General features: G+C 44.3%; 1 protein-coding gene across 2 annotated transcripts in view; it reads right to left on the bottom strand.

The window, feature by feature from the left end:
- Window positions 1-10,832: 10,832 nt before the first annotated feature.
- pmela (premelanosome protein a) overlaps window positions 10,833-16,763 on the bottom strand; it is a 50,115-nt gene continuing 44,184 nt past the window's right edge. For both annotated transcript variants that reach the window (XM_069905575.1, XM_069905576.1), the window contains exons 11-12: window positions 14,650-14,737; window positions 10,833-11,306 (exon numbers count right to left, since the gene is read on the bottom strand). In XM_069905575.1, coding sequence (XP_069761676.1) covers window positions 11,144-11,306; window positions 14,650-14,737 — 251 coding nt within the window. In that variant the 3' untranslated portion in view covers window positions 10,833-11,143. The remainder of the gene's footprint in view (window positions 11,307-14,649; window positions 14,738-16,763) is intronic.

Raw genomic sequence — 16,763 nt, 5'->3', positions numbered from 1 at the left:
AGGAAGGTTCTTGTTGGTTTCAGAGAGAGATTTGTTGTTCATTGGATACATACAAACTGATTCCCTCTGATCAGCCACTTGGACCCATTGTGGGTGAACTACTCTTTCCAGACGATGCCGCTTTAGTTGCCCATTCAGAGCCAGCTCTTCAGCGCATGACGTCCTGTTTTGCAGAAACTGCCAAAATGTTTGGCCTGGAAGTCAGCCTGAAGAAAACTGAGGTCCTCCATCAGCCAGCTCTCCACCATGACCACTAGCCCCCCCAAAGAACTCAAAACGGTCAACCAGTTTACCTACCTTGGCTGCACCATTTCATCTGATGCAAGGATCGACAAAGAGATAGACAACAGATTCGCCAAGGCAAATAGCGCCTTTGGAAGACTACACAAAAGAGTCTGGAAAAACAACCACCTGAGGAAACACACAAAGATCAGCATGTACAGAACCGTTGTCATACCCACGCTCCTGTTCGGCTCCGAATCATGGGTCCTCTACCAGCATCACCTACGGCTCCTAGAACGCTTCCATCAGTGCTCTCTCTGCTCCATCCTCAACATTCATTGGAATTACTTCATCACCAACATCGAAGTACTCAAGCTGGCAGAGTCCGCAAGCATCGAATCCATGCTGCTGAAGACCCAACTGCGCTGGGTGGGTCACGTCTCCAGAATGGAGGACCATCGTCTTCCCAAGATCGTGTTTTATGGCGAGCTCTCCACTGGCCACCGAGACAGAGGTGCACCAAAGAAGAGGTACAAGGACTGCTTAAAGAAATCTCTTGGTGCCTGCCCCATTGACCACCACCAGTGGGCTGATATCGCCTCCAACCATGCATCTTGGTGCTTCACAGTTTGGCGGGCAGCAACCTCCTTTGAAGAAGACCGGAGAGCCCACCTCACTGACAAAAGACAAAGGAGGAAAAACCCAACACCCAACCCCAACCAACCAATTTTCCCTTGCAACCACTGCAACCTTGCCTGCCTGTCCCACATCGGACTTGTCAGTCACCAACGAGACTGCAGCAGATGTGGACATACCCCTCCATAAATCTTCATCCGCGAAGCCAAGCCAAAGAAAAGAAAGAAAGAACCTCTTATTCCAGGTCACCACAGAGTTCTTCTTGTTTCCCTTATTTCAGGAGAAACACTCTAACCAGCCATTTCCCCTTGTAAGGACTACATGGGTTGTTTCAACAGGCTGACCTCAGAACTCACAGCCCGTCTTCAAAATGAGGTTTCCAAAAGCCACTGCAGAAGTCTCCAATTGAAAATTCCTTTCAAAGCACTTCATTGTCTTTTGCAAAGCCATTGGTTCCTGCATGACTGACTTCAGCCAAGCTCTTGCATTTTAAATGAGATGTGAAGTGTTACTCTGTTTGCGGTGATCTGCACTAAACCCCCCACAATCTATCTCTTTTAAAGACATATTTATATATAACCATAACAATAAAACTCATAACAGCATACAAGAGGTTAGTGACCTAAAATAATGTAGTTCAAAATGTAGAATAAAATATTAACTAAATGCATTACTTTGTAGAATGGAATCATACTTGAATTACATTAAAACATGCCAATACAATTTTATTGGCCATGAGAGAGAGATAGGCTGTGCCAAAATTATCTTGAAACAATTTCAAGTTTACATTTGCACAAGCATTCAGTGTGCACATATTTTGTCACAGCAAAAAACTTTGCACAAGTGGTTTTATTTTATTGATGCTGCGTGACCTGCTGAGTTTCTCCAGAACTTTTGTGTACTGCACTATAGACCCCAGCAGATGTGTGTTTTCTTGTTTACTTGGAGTTAATGATAGCTCCTTTTCGAATGGGTTAGGTAGGTGTCTGAGGGGTGGGAGAAATTAAGAATGTGAACTAAGCCCGTGGACCAATCAGGAGAAAGTAAAGCATTTACTGGAAACTACCTCACATGATCAATCAAAGTTAATAGCATCACAATACAGTTCAGCCCATACAGCTTCAAAGTAATTATGGGCCACTGCAAATTTCAAGACCAAGAGGTCTCAGTCTTCTGTCAGGATTAGTCAATGAGCAACGGTTTTCTTGTACTAATGCAATGGAAGAAGATTTTAATAAATAATGTTTCTTTCCAGAGAGTGCCACTTTTAACAGCGAACATTACGCATGCTCGCTCCATTTCCCAAGTGCATTTTTTTTCTGCTGCTGACTTGCACAAATAAAATGCAAATGCTTGGACCGGTGCTTTCCCTGGGAATGCAGGCAAACTGGCTGCATGTATATAGCTGATGTCACCGGAGCAGAGAGCAACTCCACCATGAATGTGATGCACTGGTGGACCACCGGTGCAAGCACATCACAGGAGAATGAGCAGTGAGCACTCAGTTCAAAAAGGTGCAATTTTTGAAGAATGTGCTCAGGGGGAGTGGTCGCACCTGATGCACCCCCCCCTTAGCTATGCCACCATCAACTCGGTCCTCACCCACATATCCTCCACAACCCACACATCTGCGCTGACCCCTTCTCCCCCCTGCATGTGCAACAAGGACAGGATTCCCTTTGTCCTCACATACCACCCCACCAGCCTCCACATTCAACCTATCCTCCTCTGCATCTGGTGCTCCCATTGTGGTCTCCTCTACATCGGAGAGACTGGGCACAGACTGGGAGATCATTTCGTTGAGCACCTCGGTTCTGTCTGCTGCAATAGCGTGGATCTCCCAGTGGCCACCCATTTCAATTCCCCATCCCATTCCCTTGCTAACATTTCTGTCCACAGTCTTATGCACTACTAGACTGAAACCACCCATAAATTGGAGAAACAACATTTCTTCTTCTATGTGGGCCCCCTCCAACTGGATAGCATTAAAATCGATTTATCTGGTTTCCATTAAACCTCCCCCCAGCCCTATCTTCTTCCCCCTTTCTCCTTCCCCTATTCTCTCTCTCTCCCCTTTTCCCTCTGTCTCCTTTCACAGAGCCAAAATGAATTCTCACCTTTCCTCTTATCATGTCCAATTAACACCTTTTGTCTGTTGGTCTGGACTCCTCCCCCTCCCATCTTCCCATTTCTCTCCCCAGTCTTTAATTCACAGCTGTGTTTTTCACTCCTACCCTGAAGAAGGGTTCAGGCCCGAAACATCGGTGATATGTCTTTACCTCCCGTGGATGCCGTGAGACCAGCTGAGTTTCTCCAGCATTTCTGTGTTTTGACTAGAATCACAGTGACTGCACACTTTCGTGTTTCACCACATTGCATTCTTTCTAAAGCCGCCTCTTTCAAAGCTCTGGATCATTTTGTCTCAGATCAGTTTTCAAGGTCGCTGTCTTCTCTAGTATTACTTGTTTCTTCAGTTCCTCATTCTCGTGAGACTCCTGTACCTCCAAAGAACTCATTTACTGCATCCGGTGCACCATTTGTGGCCTTCTCTACATTGGAGAGACCAGTCACAGATTAGGAGTTTGCTTCGCCCAGCACCTCCTCTCCGTCCACAACAACGCTCAAGCTCACATATCTGTCCATGGCCTTTCACATGACCCCAGCCTGACCACCCGCAGATTGGAGGAACAACACGTCATTTTTCGTCTGGGCCATCTCCAACCCCAGGGCATGAACATTGAGTTCACTGCATTCCACTAATTAGTTTGCCTTTCTTCCCCCCCACCCCCACACTTTAACCATTCATTCCAGTTCCTACTTCCTTTCTCTCTCCACCCCCTTCCTGCAGTCCTTCTCCCTCCCACCGCCCCCTCCCCTCACCACCTATCATCTCCCACCCTCACCACCTTCTCCCCCCCCCACCCCATTCGGACATCTCTCATGTTCCCCCACACTTTGATGACAGGCTCCAGCTCGAAAAATAGGTTCTGTATCTTCACCTTTGCACTGTTTGACCTGCTGAGTTTCTCCAGCATTTGTGTGTTTTCTCGTGAGACTCTTGATTCTTTAATATAATCTGGTAAGTGGTGTACGACTTACATGAAAACAAAAACAAAGTCATTATTTAGTTCCTCTGCCACTTCCTCGTTCCATATTGTAAATTCTCCTGTCTCTGATCGTCAGAGGCCCACATTGGCTCTTTTTATGAACCTATCAAAGCCCCTGCAGTCCATATTTATGTTCTTCACCAGTCCACTCTCTTATTATATCTTGCATTTCTTCATCAATTTATTGGTCTTTCATTGCTGAGTTCTAAGCATCAGGCATACATCCGCTTCAGGTAATTATGCTCTTTCTTAGATTTCTTAGATTTAATATGGTATTTAATATCGTATTCATATTTCCACCAAATTTAAATCTTTCATTGCGCAGCTATTCTTTTGGCCATTTTAGTTTTTTTTCACAGTTTTTGGAGATTTATCCAATAATGGATCCAGACAACAATTAAAATCCCCTCCTATCAAAATGTTCTCATTAATTCAGATTCAAAAATGTATCTGTAACAAATTCTTCATCATCTTCATTTGGTGCATACACATTCATCAAGTCCAAGCTTCTGAAAAAAATTTTAGAATTAACCTTCAACACTCTACCTGCATTGGCAGAGAACAATTCCAGAATAAAACATAATAATATTACTAAATTGATTACAATAATTCATTCATCAAGACAGCAACTCAACCAACCAATAATAGAGGTGCTAAACGCCGAAAAAGCTTTCAACCGTGTTGAGTGGAATTTTTTATTTAAAATAGTAGAAAGTTTTAAATTTGGACCACTCTACTCTTTGGGTGAAGCCATTATATATCAAGCCTTCTGCATGTGTGGTGACAAATGGACAGGTATCACCTGCATTTAATTTGTCTTGATCAACTAGACAGGGTTGTCCATTATCACCAGCCTTATTTGCATTAGTTATAGAACCATTGGCTCAAGCTATTAGACAGGATGTTAATATTAAGGGAATTAAAGTAGGTGAGCAAGAATATAAAATGAATCTGTTCACAGATGATGTGTTGATATATTTATCACATCCGAGAAATTCTTTAGGGTCTCTACAAAATTTGTTGAATCAATACGGAGAAATTTCTGGTTATTAGGTTACTTAAGATAAAAGTGAGGTATTACTGATATCAGATGAAGATTATTCAGATTGTAAACAGCTTATGAAGTTTAGATGGTCTTATAAAATAAAATATTTAGGTGTAATAGTAGATAGAAAATATCAAAATTTGTATAGATTAAATTATGTACCATTATTAAATAAGATTAAATCTGATTTGAATAGATGGAAAGACTTGCCTTTAACTTTGATCAGAAGAGTAAATTGTATCAAAATGAATATATTTCCTCGTATTCACTATCTTTTTCAGTCTATTCCGTGTTCTATAGCAAGGAATTTTTTAAGGAATTAAATGGGGTGATTCAGTTGTTTTTATGGAAGAGTAAACTGTCAAGAGTTTCCCTGCAGAAGTTGACATGGAGGTATGAGTTAGGTGGACAAACACTTTAAAACAGATCTTATTTGAAATACTGGAGCTCTGCCAATGCTAGACGTATCGGGGCCTCAGAGCTTTTGCAAGAGATTTGTAGAGTGCTCAAGGGACTTCACTAATGGATTTTGGTTTGAAAAAGGCAACAGGTGAAAGAGCATGTCAGACCCACTGCTGTCTGGAAAAGAGCTTGCTGTTTAAGAGGGTCATCTGTTTGTTCAAGCAGAGAGAGTCAAACAGGCTTTCTCTCAGAGAGAGAGAGAGAGATACAGAGATCACTTGACAGTCTTACAGACAGCAGAAATAGCTGGGACTGGAACAGGACAAGCTGGCAAGCTTCTTTGGAAGACAGCCTGGTCAAAGCCATTGTGTTTCATGCATGAGGAGAGAACTGGCGGTCCAATGTTTCACTTGGAATAAGGGAAACAAAAAGGAAATCTGTGGTGACCTGAAAGAAAGCGGTTATCATCTGGAGAACCCTAACAGGGCAAGTTTCGTCAGCAAGACACTGAGGTGACTGATGGAAGTACATCTGTTGTGGATGTCCTGGAACAACAAATATCTCTCTGAAAACCAACAAGAACCTTCCTGACAGTAACCATTTACCTTTCAAGCACCAAAGCCTGGTGAACTTTTGTAATGGAGGATTTAGACCAGCTTATGCAAGAAGGGATGCAGTTGCATCAGAAAACATAACCTAAATTCCACCAAGGGGCCCAGGATGCAGCTGAATCAGAAGACATAATCTAATGTACACTATGAAGCCCAGGGATGCATATGAATTAGTAGACACATTTAAATTCCACCATAAGGCCCAGAGATGCAGTTTTCTTTTGTTGGTCGCAGACTGTCAGGAGACCTTGAAGATAATTAAATCATTTATTCAAGGAGATAAGCTATGAGTAAACAACTTTTGGGTAATATAAGCCATGGTCCCACTGCTGAAGTTTGAGACTCTCCGAGAGGTGGCAACGTCTCTCAGCAAGAAGAAGAACTTCTAGATTCCAACCAATGTCCCCTACTACAAGTGTGCAGTTGTTGCCTCGCTTTGGCAGTTGGGACCAGTCCAGGCGTTGATAAGTATAATTGGGAAGGGCTTGCATATTGTAGTTTGAATTCAGCTTTACATTTAGTAATAAAGACTTGTATAAACTGAAGTGCTCTCGCTGTGTATGTTTGTTTTCTTTCGGTAGCTCAAACACTGTGACCAATCTAAAACGAACAAAGTGAGGTACAAGTTTACCCAGGACAATTGGCGTTGCGAGCAGGATTGATCTCGAGATGTTTCGCCGAAAGAAAGAGATGAGCAGTTCGTGATTCCGGGATGGACTTCCAAAGATGATGGGTTTGGCATGTTGGCTAATACCCTGTTTTTGTCAGGACCAGCCATTAGTTGGGATGAGAAGTTAGATCCATCAAGTGTGCCTCTGGGAGAGTGGGTTACCACTCTCCTTTGAGAAAGTAAATTTCCTGTTAAAAAGGGGATGCTGACGGATGGTTTTTGGCTGCTGGCCACAGCCTTACGCCACTCCGTTCAGCGTGAAGCAGTATCAGTTCAGCGAGAAGTAGAACCTCAGCATTAGAGAGAGAAACTTGAGGAGGGGGCTAGAAGCGCTGCGACAACGCTGTTCCATAATGAGCAAGATTGTTCGCACTAGTCAGGACCAAGCCAAAGAATGGGAGGATAAGCATGTCCAAACGATCTGCCGTAATATTAAACTCCGGCAGCAGCTCTGTGCAGATAAGGAAAGGCATGGAGTAGAACCCGATCCATATCGTATTCGTGCCATGATAAGGAATGGCGACGATCCTGATGTAATTGATGGATGGGATGGGAATATCTGGAATGATGACAATGGTAATAATGCAGATACTCTTCAGCATGTGCCTAACATAAGTACCCTCTCCACCCGCTGTTCACGCCCGCCCTGTAAGGCAGCAGATTTTCCAAACAGACAGAGAGGGAGAGGGGTGGAATGTAACTGACGAGATTGATGAGGTAGATGAACCCCTGATCTCACTAGAGGATCCAGGGGAAGGTACCAAACCCCTACTTATGCTCAATGGCCCACCACCTCTACGGATGGCCTAGCTCTCGTCTCGCCCACTGGGCAAAGGACCCTGTGGGCCAAAGTGGGAGCAGAGGTCAAGAGCAGTCAATGATATGTGACTTCTCTGTAAAAGAGCTGGCTGCCATTGGAGATCGATTTAGGCAAAAGGCAGGAGAAACTCTGGCGGCCTGGCTCCTGCGTGTCTGGGAACAAGGAGGGGGTAATGTATATTTAACCCCTGAGGAATTGTTGGGATTAGGAACATTGACTACTGATATCCGGGTCACTGCTGAGCTGCGGGGTCACTCTAGAGGATGCCCTGCTATGAGTATACCCATCACCAGTAAATTGGGACTTACATTTGCAGAATATCCTCCACAGAGGAGGATATAGCAGTAATTCGTTAGCAGGCCCTGGCCTCTGCCTTGTATGCAGGGTGTTTGAGGCTGTGGGTACATGGGGGGAGCCCTGATGAAGAGATATTCACAGCTGGAATGCAAAACCGACCGATTGGTTCGTTCTGCCCAACCCACTGTACGGGGACTGGTTCTGTCCGTAACTAGTCCACTAATTGGGCACCCTGTGTCTGAGGCGAAGCACGCCTTATCTGGGCTTAGAGAATTAGAGTTGGGAAGTAAAATCCACTCACGTTCAGCCCAGGTTAAATCAGACAAGCAGGATGAAAAGAGAGGGACTGCTGCTAATAACGGACCGACAAGAAAGGACCTTTTTCTAACCTTGTTAAAGTTAGGCGTACCTAAAAATGATATTGATGGGAAACCTACTGCGGTCCTTTATGCCCTCTATAAGAGGAAGGCAGGGGAACATCATCCCCAGCTGTTGAGTCCTCCTGGCCCAGCTGTGCCTTCTGCTCCCACTGCTGCTCCTATCGAGTCAGCTTCTCTCGCTCCAGTTACCCGTGATGAGATACAACAATTGGTTAAAAAGGCATGAGGGTGTGGGCAGGGCCCCCGTGTCTACTCCATTGAGATACGGCGGATACACGGGGACCCACGGCCCTACATACCGTTAACAATCCATTGGGGTGGGGTTAATGATCGCCAATATTTGGCCTTGGTCGACACCGGTGCAAAGCACTCGGTGATTCGTTGTAACCCCGACCTCTGGACTGGACCGACATTTAGAATAGAGGGGATGGCAGGAGTGATCACCCTGGCGAAGGAATAAAAGTCCGCGCCACAGTGGGTGATGGCCCTTCCCCTATATGGTTACGTGCCCTGGTGGCTGCCACTGATGAGTGTATCCTGGGTATTAATATGTTGGCCGGTATGACCTTTAATACTAGCCAAGGGGGATTTGCATTTGGAATTCGGACTATTACTAAAAGACTAGTGGTGGGTCGGGCTAAGTGGGATCCTGTGATGGTGCCTCCCCCCCCCCCCCCAAAACCAGTATGCATTCCACAATATTGCCTCCCTGGAGGGCAGGAAGAGATTACTGCCACCATCGATACTTTGCAAGAAGAAGGGGTAGTGAGGCCCGCAACGTCGCCCTTTAATAGCCCTGTTTGGCCAGTCCAGAAGCCGGTTGGCTCCTGGAGAATGACAGTTGACTATCGTTTTTTAAACAAACATGCCCCACCACTTGCTTCGGCAGTTCCGGACATTGTTACCCTTATTGAAAACATTGCTACTGGGAAATCAGGAACATGGTATGCTGTCATTGATCGCGCTAATGCCTTCTTCAGTATTCTTATAAATGAGGTCACACAGGATCAGTTTGCTTTTACCTGGAAGGGGCATCAGTGTACCTTCACCTGCCTCCCTCAGGGCTATGTACACTCTCCCACTATTTGCCACAGCCTAATTGTCCGTGATTTGGAGACGGTGCCAGTATCGCCTTCCCTCTCGATTCACCATTATATCGATGATGTGATGATCCAAGGGGCCACGGAAGAGATGGTACAGGAAGGTATGGAGAGTGTCCAAAATACCCTACTGCAAAGAGGGTGGGCCATTAACCCTGCCAAGGTACAGGGCCCGTCGCAGACGGTTATCTTCCTTGGAATTCAGTGGCATGCTGAATTCAAAGGTTTGGAGGGTGGCGCATGTGGTTCCGCTGTTTAAGAAAGGGTCTAAATGTAAACCTGGGAATTATAGGCCCGTGAGTCTGACGTCTGTGGTGGGCAAGTTGATGGAAAGTGTTCTGAGGGATGGTATTTACAAATATTTGGAGGTACAGTGATTGCTAGGGAGTAATCAGCATGGTTTTGTCAGTGGTAGATCATGCTTGACAAACCTGATTGAGTTTTTCGAGGGGGTTACAAAAAAGGTTGATGAAGGGAAAGCTGTGGATGTTGTCTATTTAGACTTTAGTAAAGCTTTTGACAAATTCCCCACAGGAGGTTAGGAAAAAAGGTGGAGGCATTAGGTATAAATGAGGAGGTACTGAAATGGATTCAGCAATGGTTGGATGGGAGGTGTGAGAAAATTGTTTGTCCAATTGGAGGCCGGTGACTAGTGGAGTTCCTCAGGGATCGGTCCTGGGTCCACTATTGTTTGTTATATACATTAATGATCTGGAAGTAGGGGTGGAGAATTGGATAAGCAAGTTTGCGGATGATACAAAGATTGGTGGTGTTGTGGACAGTGAGGAAGATTACCGTAGATTAACAGGTGATTTAGGAAGGCTGGAGGTGTGGGCTGAGAAATGGCTGATGGAATTTAATACAGATAAGTGTGAGGTGTTACATTTTGGAAAGGCAAATCTAAATAGGTCATATGCATTAAATGGTAGGCTATTGAGATGTGCAGAGCAACAAAGGGATTTAGGAGTTGTGATACTCAGGTAGATGGTGTGGTGAAGAAGGCATTTGGAAGTGCCCAAGAGACTTCACTAATGGATTGTTATTTTTAAAAGAAACAGATGAAAGAGATCGGAGGAGTAAGAACTTCAAATTTCTGGGTGTCAACATCTCCGAGGATCTGTCCTGGAGCCACTACGATGATGCAATCACGAAGAAGGCTCAGTACCGGCTATTCTTTGTGAGAAGTTTGAAGAGATTTGGTAAGTCACCAAAGACTCTCATAAACTTCTGACTGGTTGCATCACTGGTACGGAGCTGTCAACGCTCAGGACAGGAAAAGGCTACAAAGAGTTGTGAACTCAGTCAGTGCCATCGCAAGCACCAGTCTTCACTCCATCGAGGACATCTACAAGAGGCAGGGCCTCAAGAAAGCAACCTCTATCCTCAAGGACCCCCACCATCCAGGCCAGGCCCTCTTCACTCAGCTACCATCAGGGAAAAGGTACAGGAGCCTGAAGACGAACACCCAACGATACAGAAACAGCTTCTTTCCCTCTGCCATCAGATTTCTGATTGGACAATGACCCACAGACACAACCTCACTTTGTATTCTTGCACAAATTTATTGATTTTTAAATGTAATTTTATAGCAATATTTGCACTTTTAATGCTGCCACAAAACAACGAATTTCATGACATGTTCATGACAATAAATTCTGATTCAGATTCCATGAATTCACAAGTGACATTACCAAGATCACAAGCGGCCTTGCAGCTTAATTTTATTTCATTGTTCTCACAGAGGTTGTATCTTCTTCCTTTATCTCTCATGCATTTTTAAAAATACATGTGCAAATATGCTTTGATTACATTTTATTAGTTACATCACTCCACTTCAACTCATGTAAAATGTCTCAGACGACACACCCATGCAGCAGGGGGCTGCTCTCGCCAACTCCACTCCGTTGACGGCTGAACATGTTTCTCAGGAAAATATTCACCGCAGCTCTGTCTGAAAACCAGTCGGATTGAATCCTTGAGGGATCCTGATGTAGTGGAGCATATTCCTTGAACTTCCTGTTGGATAGGAGACAATTCAGTTAAGTAGATTTAAAATTGAATGCATCGTCTTCCGTTATCAGCTTCTGAGTGCAAATTCTACTCGTCCTCAGTTAATAGCAACATGTAGCTGCCAAAAGTAAGGTACATTCATAGATGATTTTGACCATAACTGGAAACTGCAAATTAGTAGTTGCAGTGTGAAGGGTCATGTGACCTCTCCAGCAGGAACATGGTCAGAAGCCCCACATCTGTCAATCAAGGTCAAAACCTTGATACTGAGTCTTTGGCTTGGCTTCGCGGACGAAGATTTATGGAGGGGGTAAAAAGTCCACGTCAGCTGCAGGCTCGTTTGTGGCTGACAAGTCCGATGCAGGACAGGCAGACACGATTGCAGCGGTTGCAAGGGAAAATTGGTTGGTTGGGGTTGGGTGTTGGGTTTTTCCTCCTTTGCCTTTTGTCAGTGAGGTGGGCTCTGCGGTCTTCTTCAAAGGAGGTTGCTGCCCGCCAAACTGTGAGGCGCCAAGATGCACGGTTTGAGGCGTTATCAGCCCACTGGCGGTGGTCAATGTGGCAGGCACCAAGAGATTTCTTTAGGCAGTCCTTGTACCTTTTCTTTGGTGCACCTCTGTCACGGTGGCCAGTGGAGAGCTCGCCATATAACACGATCTTGGGAAGGCGATGGTCCTCCATTCTGGAGACGTGACCCATCCAGCGCAGCTGGATCTTCAGCAGCGTGGACTCGATGCTGTCGACCTCTGCCATCTCGAGTACGTACTGAGTACTCACCTTGTAAATGGCCTTCACAAAATAGCCACACATGTCGCCTCTGGCTCCATTATTCACCTGCCCTATTTTGTGCATACCTGGACCCCACTGACCAGTAGGGGGTATACAGTCTGACACATGGAACAGCCGGGTCTCTTTTCCCCAAGGAATGATCCCGAGGTCCACTCCATGTCACAAGCCAGAAGTGATGCCGGCAATTTATAGCGGGCGTGGGAAATTTTGATTTTGGGAATGTCTCTTTGTACTGAATGCCATGGTATTCCTAGAAACAGGACATTCTGTCCAGGGCACTGCACCTTATCAATGTTAATGGATTAATGGCCCAGACCCATCCCTGAGAAAGGAGATTAACATATCTTGATCTATTTAATTGATCCCTCTCCAAAAGCTTGTTAATGTGTTGCAGCAGGATTGACACCTCTGGGAGAAATTGATTGGGTGTTAATTGCAGTAGATTAACTGTGGCAAATACTGGTCTTCATGTCTTCATGTCCCATTTAAATGTAAATTGATTTTGTCAGTTGGAATTTAGAATACAACCATAATGTGTGCATTATACAAAAATATTTTTACACAATTTATGATTTTCTGCATGTTATATGCATATGTGCGTTATATTGAGTGTGTGCATTATATGAGTGAAAATACGATATATATAGAAAGAGAGAGAGAGAGAGAGAGAAATCGGTTTCTGCAGCATGGCAAGCTGGCAGCTTGTTTAAAAATCCCATTTTGAAGACAGGTTGTGAGTTCTGCGGTCAGCCTGTTGAAACAACCCATATAGTCCATACAAGAGGAAATGGCTGGCAAGACTGTTTCACCTGAAATAAGGGAAACAAAAAGGAACCCTGTGGTTCTGCAGAAGAAGAGATTATCATTTGGAAAACCCACAATGGAGCAAGTTTCTTCAGCAAGACACTGAAGTGGCTGATCAGAGAGAATCAGTTTGTGTGTCCAACAAGCAACAAATCTCTCTCTGAAATCAACGAGAACCTCCCTGAGTGGTAACCATTTAACTTTAAATACCAGAGCTTGGTGAAGATTCATAAATGTTAAATTCTGTACACAGTATAAGAATTACCTGATACTGGTGAACTTGGAGGAGTGAGAAGTGAGATTGGACTGTGAATCAAATAACTTTTCTGAACTTACACACACATTATATACACATGCACTTAAATTAGAAGAGGATTAAGTTAAGTTAATAGTAATAAGTTAAAGTTTGATCCTGTAACTTTTGTTTAAGTAACCATTGGTCTTGGTGAATTTCTATTGCTGCTGGGTTTTGGGGGTCCTCTGGGCCCGTAACACAGCATTGAAAGTGATACAATGATTTCTAAATTGCATTGCTTCCATCTCTAATTTGTTATCCTCTTCATAGAACAAGCATAATCACAGATAACCGATTCTTCGGATTTCTTTCCATAACCCCCATCTTGACACGTCCTATGACTTTGCAAGTAAGATCTGCAATCTTCAAAGGACCATTGGGAATTCAGATTTCCCAGAATTCCCCAGTCATTTGCCGGGAGCTTGCCACTAATATGTTTGATTAACTCACCAAAACTGTATTAGGGCTGTCTTTAAAGGAGAGGCTCTATCATGCAGCTAAATCTTTGCAATGCCCACAGGTCATTGGATTTAACATGTTCAAGCAAAATGATTATCCTCCACAAGATTACCTCAACTGTGAAGAAGCAAAATGATGTTTCCTTTGTGAAGACATCTGATATGGAGAAGATGTTACATTTCAAGGTCCTTGACATGGTTCATCCCCAGCAGCAGCGTGACAGAGTACTCTCTGATTTACAGCCTGTTCCCGGAGTCACACATCCAGAGTCCGACATCCAGAACTGCTGGAAGACCATCAACTTGGTAAAAGGCGCCCTTCCCTCTGCCCCAAACCTGTTGGTCTTTCAGCACAAGATGTTGGTGAGGGAATACTGCCAACTGGCACATTCCAGGCTGCAGCAGTACGTGGTGAGGGACGCACTGAGGCGAAGGCGCTGTGGGGAAGGACCGCATTCTTGAGCAACCTGGGGTCCACAGCACATTAAAGTAAAAGCCGATAAAGTTTGAGCAGGATCTTGGGGGGTGGCAGGGAATAGCCGAGAAAAGGTTAAGATTAGCCGGTCTAGAGTCCTCCCATTGAGGGGCAATGAGGGGCTGAGACCGAGGGGAAGCAGAAGCCCTTCAAGCAACAGAGGGAGGGTAATGACAAAGCATCACAGTGGTGCCAATGGTGTGAATAGAAATGAATGTAACAATGCACGGTGTTGGAAATGTATGGATATGAAACTAAGACTTGGAACGGTTTGCCTTTTGTAGATAATTTATTGTGAATGAAGTCTATTTTTGAGAAGGAAAAAAAATGTTACATTTCAGTATCCCACTGGTGGAAACTTGTCTTGCTGCACTTGAACATAGTTAATGTCTTGGACAACAACGTCATGTTTAATCTACATATGAGCTTTTAGGTGGTACAATCTCTGGGTTCGAATAGGAATATCTCAATGCCAAATAATTTCTGAATTGGTTCCTCTCTGTCATTGTGCTGCATGTGAATACTCACCTGTAGATAATGACTGCAACTCCAGTGATGCTCGCCATGAGCAGCATCCCAACCAGTACTAACGCCTCATTTGGTAACCCATCTGCAGCTGAGAAAAGAGTTCCATTAATTACTCCAAATTACAGCAATTTCATGAATTGACGTGGAGAATAATGGTGACAATTTTTCAGCAGTTTCTAACGATGGGGAGAAATAATCTAACAGTGCATGCAGTTCTGGTCACCACCCGATTTTCACTGAAGTGAGTCCAGAAGGAGTTCACCTGGATGTTGCCTGAATGGCGTATTTTACTAATGGGGAGAGACTGGATTCCATGTAACGGCTTTCTTTGATTATGGGCGGCACAGTTAGTGTCATGGTCAACACGGTTAACGTAATAGGTGGCACAGTTAGTGCATGGGCGGCATGGTTAGCATTATGGGTATTGTGGTTGGCGTAGCAGTTAGCGCAACGCTGTTACAGCGCCAGCGATCGGGACCAGAGTTCGAATCCCGCGCTGTCTGTAAGGAGTTTGTACATCCTCACCATGTGGCAGGGGTTTTCCCTGAAGGGCTCTGGTTTCCTCCCACCGTTCAAAACGTACCGGGTGGGGGATAAGTCAGTTGGGTGTAATTGGGCAGCATGGGCTTGTGGTATTACTGTGCTTTATGTTAAATTTTAAATTTGAATTAAAATTTAGGTTTTGAGCCTGCTATTTCGTATCTCACCACAATCACAATAAGTTTTTAACTCGCCTTATGCCAATAAAACTACTCAAATTGTCTACTGAAATCAAATTACTTAGTAGAACTGCATAATAATGGAACCTGAAATAAAACCATATGTAAATAAATATTTCATGCATTACAAAATCTTACCCTTGTACTCTTTCTGGGTGTTCCTATTGTAAATTTCTGTTTGTGCATTTATAATGGATACTGTAGGTCTGAATATGCATGTTAAGCTATCATTGTATGCTTTGTCTCGTTGAAGCATAAGAGTCCCACCACTAACAGCAAGATGTAATAACTGTGACAAGTTGACAAGATAGTTTTGATTAAAAATGTAGAAATAAATTGAAAGAACATGGCAGGGAACTGAATTCTATCTGGACATGTGGTCCAGTGGTTCTCAACCTTTTTCCCCCACTCATACACTATCTTAAGCAATCCCTTGCAAACCACAGAGCACCTCTGGAATAGGATGTTCTGTGGTTCATAAGGGATTACTTAAGGTGGTATGTGAGTGGGGAAAAAAGTTTTTTTTTAAATTTAGGCATATGGCACTGTAACAGGCCACCTTGGCTCTATGAGTCTGTGCCTCCCAATTTACACCCCATTAACCTACACCCTGGTTTGTTTTTGAAGGGTGGGACAAAACTGGAGCCCCCAGGGAAATCCCACACAGACACGGGGAGAATGTACAAACTTCTTACAGAGCGCGGGATTCAAACCCAGGTCCAGTCCTGATCGCTGGTGCTGTAAAGGCGTGGTGCTAACCGCTCTGCCGATCGTGCCGCCTGGTTGCGAACCATTGGTCTAGACTTTGTGCGCAGCATCACTGATCAACTAATGATGATCAGCAAGGTTGGCGTAGCAGTTAGCGCAACACTGTTACAGCACCAGCAATTGGGACCAGGATTCAAATCTGGTGCTGTGGCGTTCTCCCCGTGTCTGTGTGAGTTTTCCCCAAGGTCTCTGGTTCCTCCCATCCTTCAAAACATTCCGGGAGTTGTAGGTCAGTTGGTAATAACTGGGCAGCACGGGCTCGTGTATGTCTAAATTTAATTTTTTTTTAATTTTAATTTAAAGATGAGATTAAGAAATATTGTTGGTAAAATTTCAATCAGTCCTTATTCAACTGTTAAATTTAAATTTAAAAAAAAATTATTTTCAACATGATAGATGCCAATTCCGGCCATATGAACACATGCCGCCCAATTACACCCAAATTCATCTTCAACCTTGTAAGTTTTGAAAAGGGGGAGGAAACCGGAACACCTGGAGGAAACCCACATGAGTCACGGGGAGAACGTACAAACTCCTTACAGAGTCGGGTTCAAATCTGGGTCGCTGGCCCTTGTAGTAGCGTCACGCTAGTCAGTACACCAAGTGTTTTGGCCATCCACGCACTGG

This window comes from Narcine bancroftii, chromosome 12 (genome assembly GCF_036971445.1).
Source record: "Narcine bancroftii isolate sNarBan1 chromosome 12, sNarBan1.hap1, whole genome shotgun sequence".
Classification (NCBI taxonomy): domain Eukaryota; kingdom Metazoa; phylum Chordata; class Chondrichthyes; order Torpediniformes; family Narcinidae; genus Narcine; species Narcine bancroftii.
Note: the sequence above shows the minus strand (reverse complement) of the source record. Positions and strands in the feature narration are given on the sequence as shown.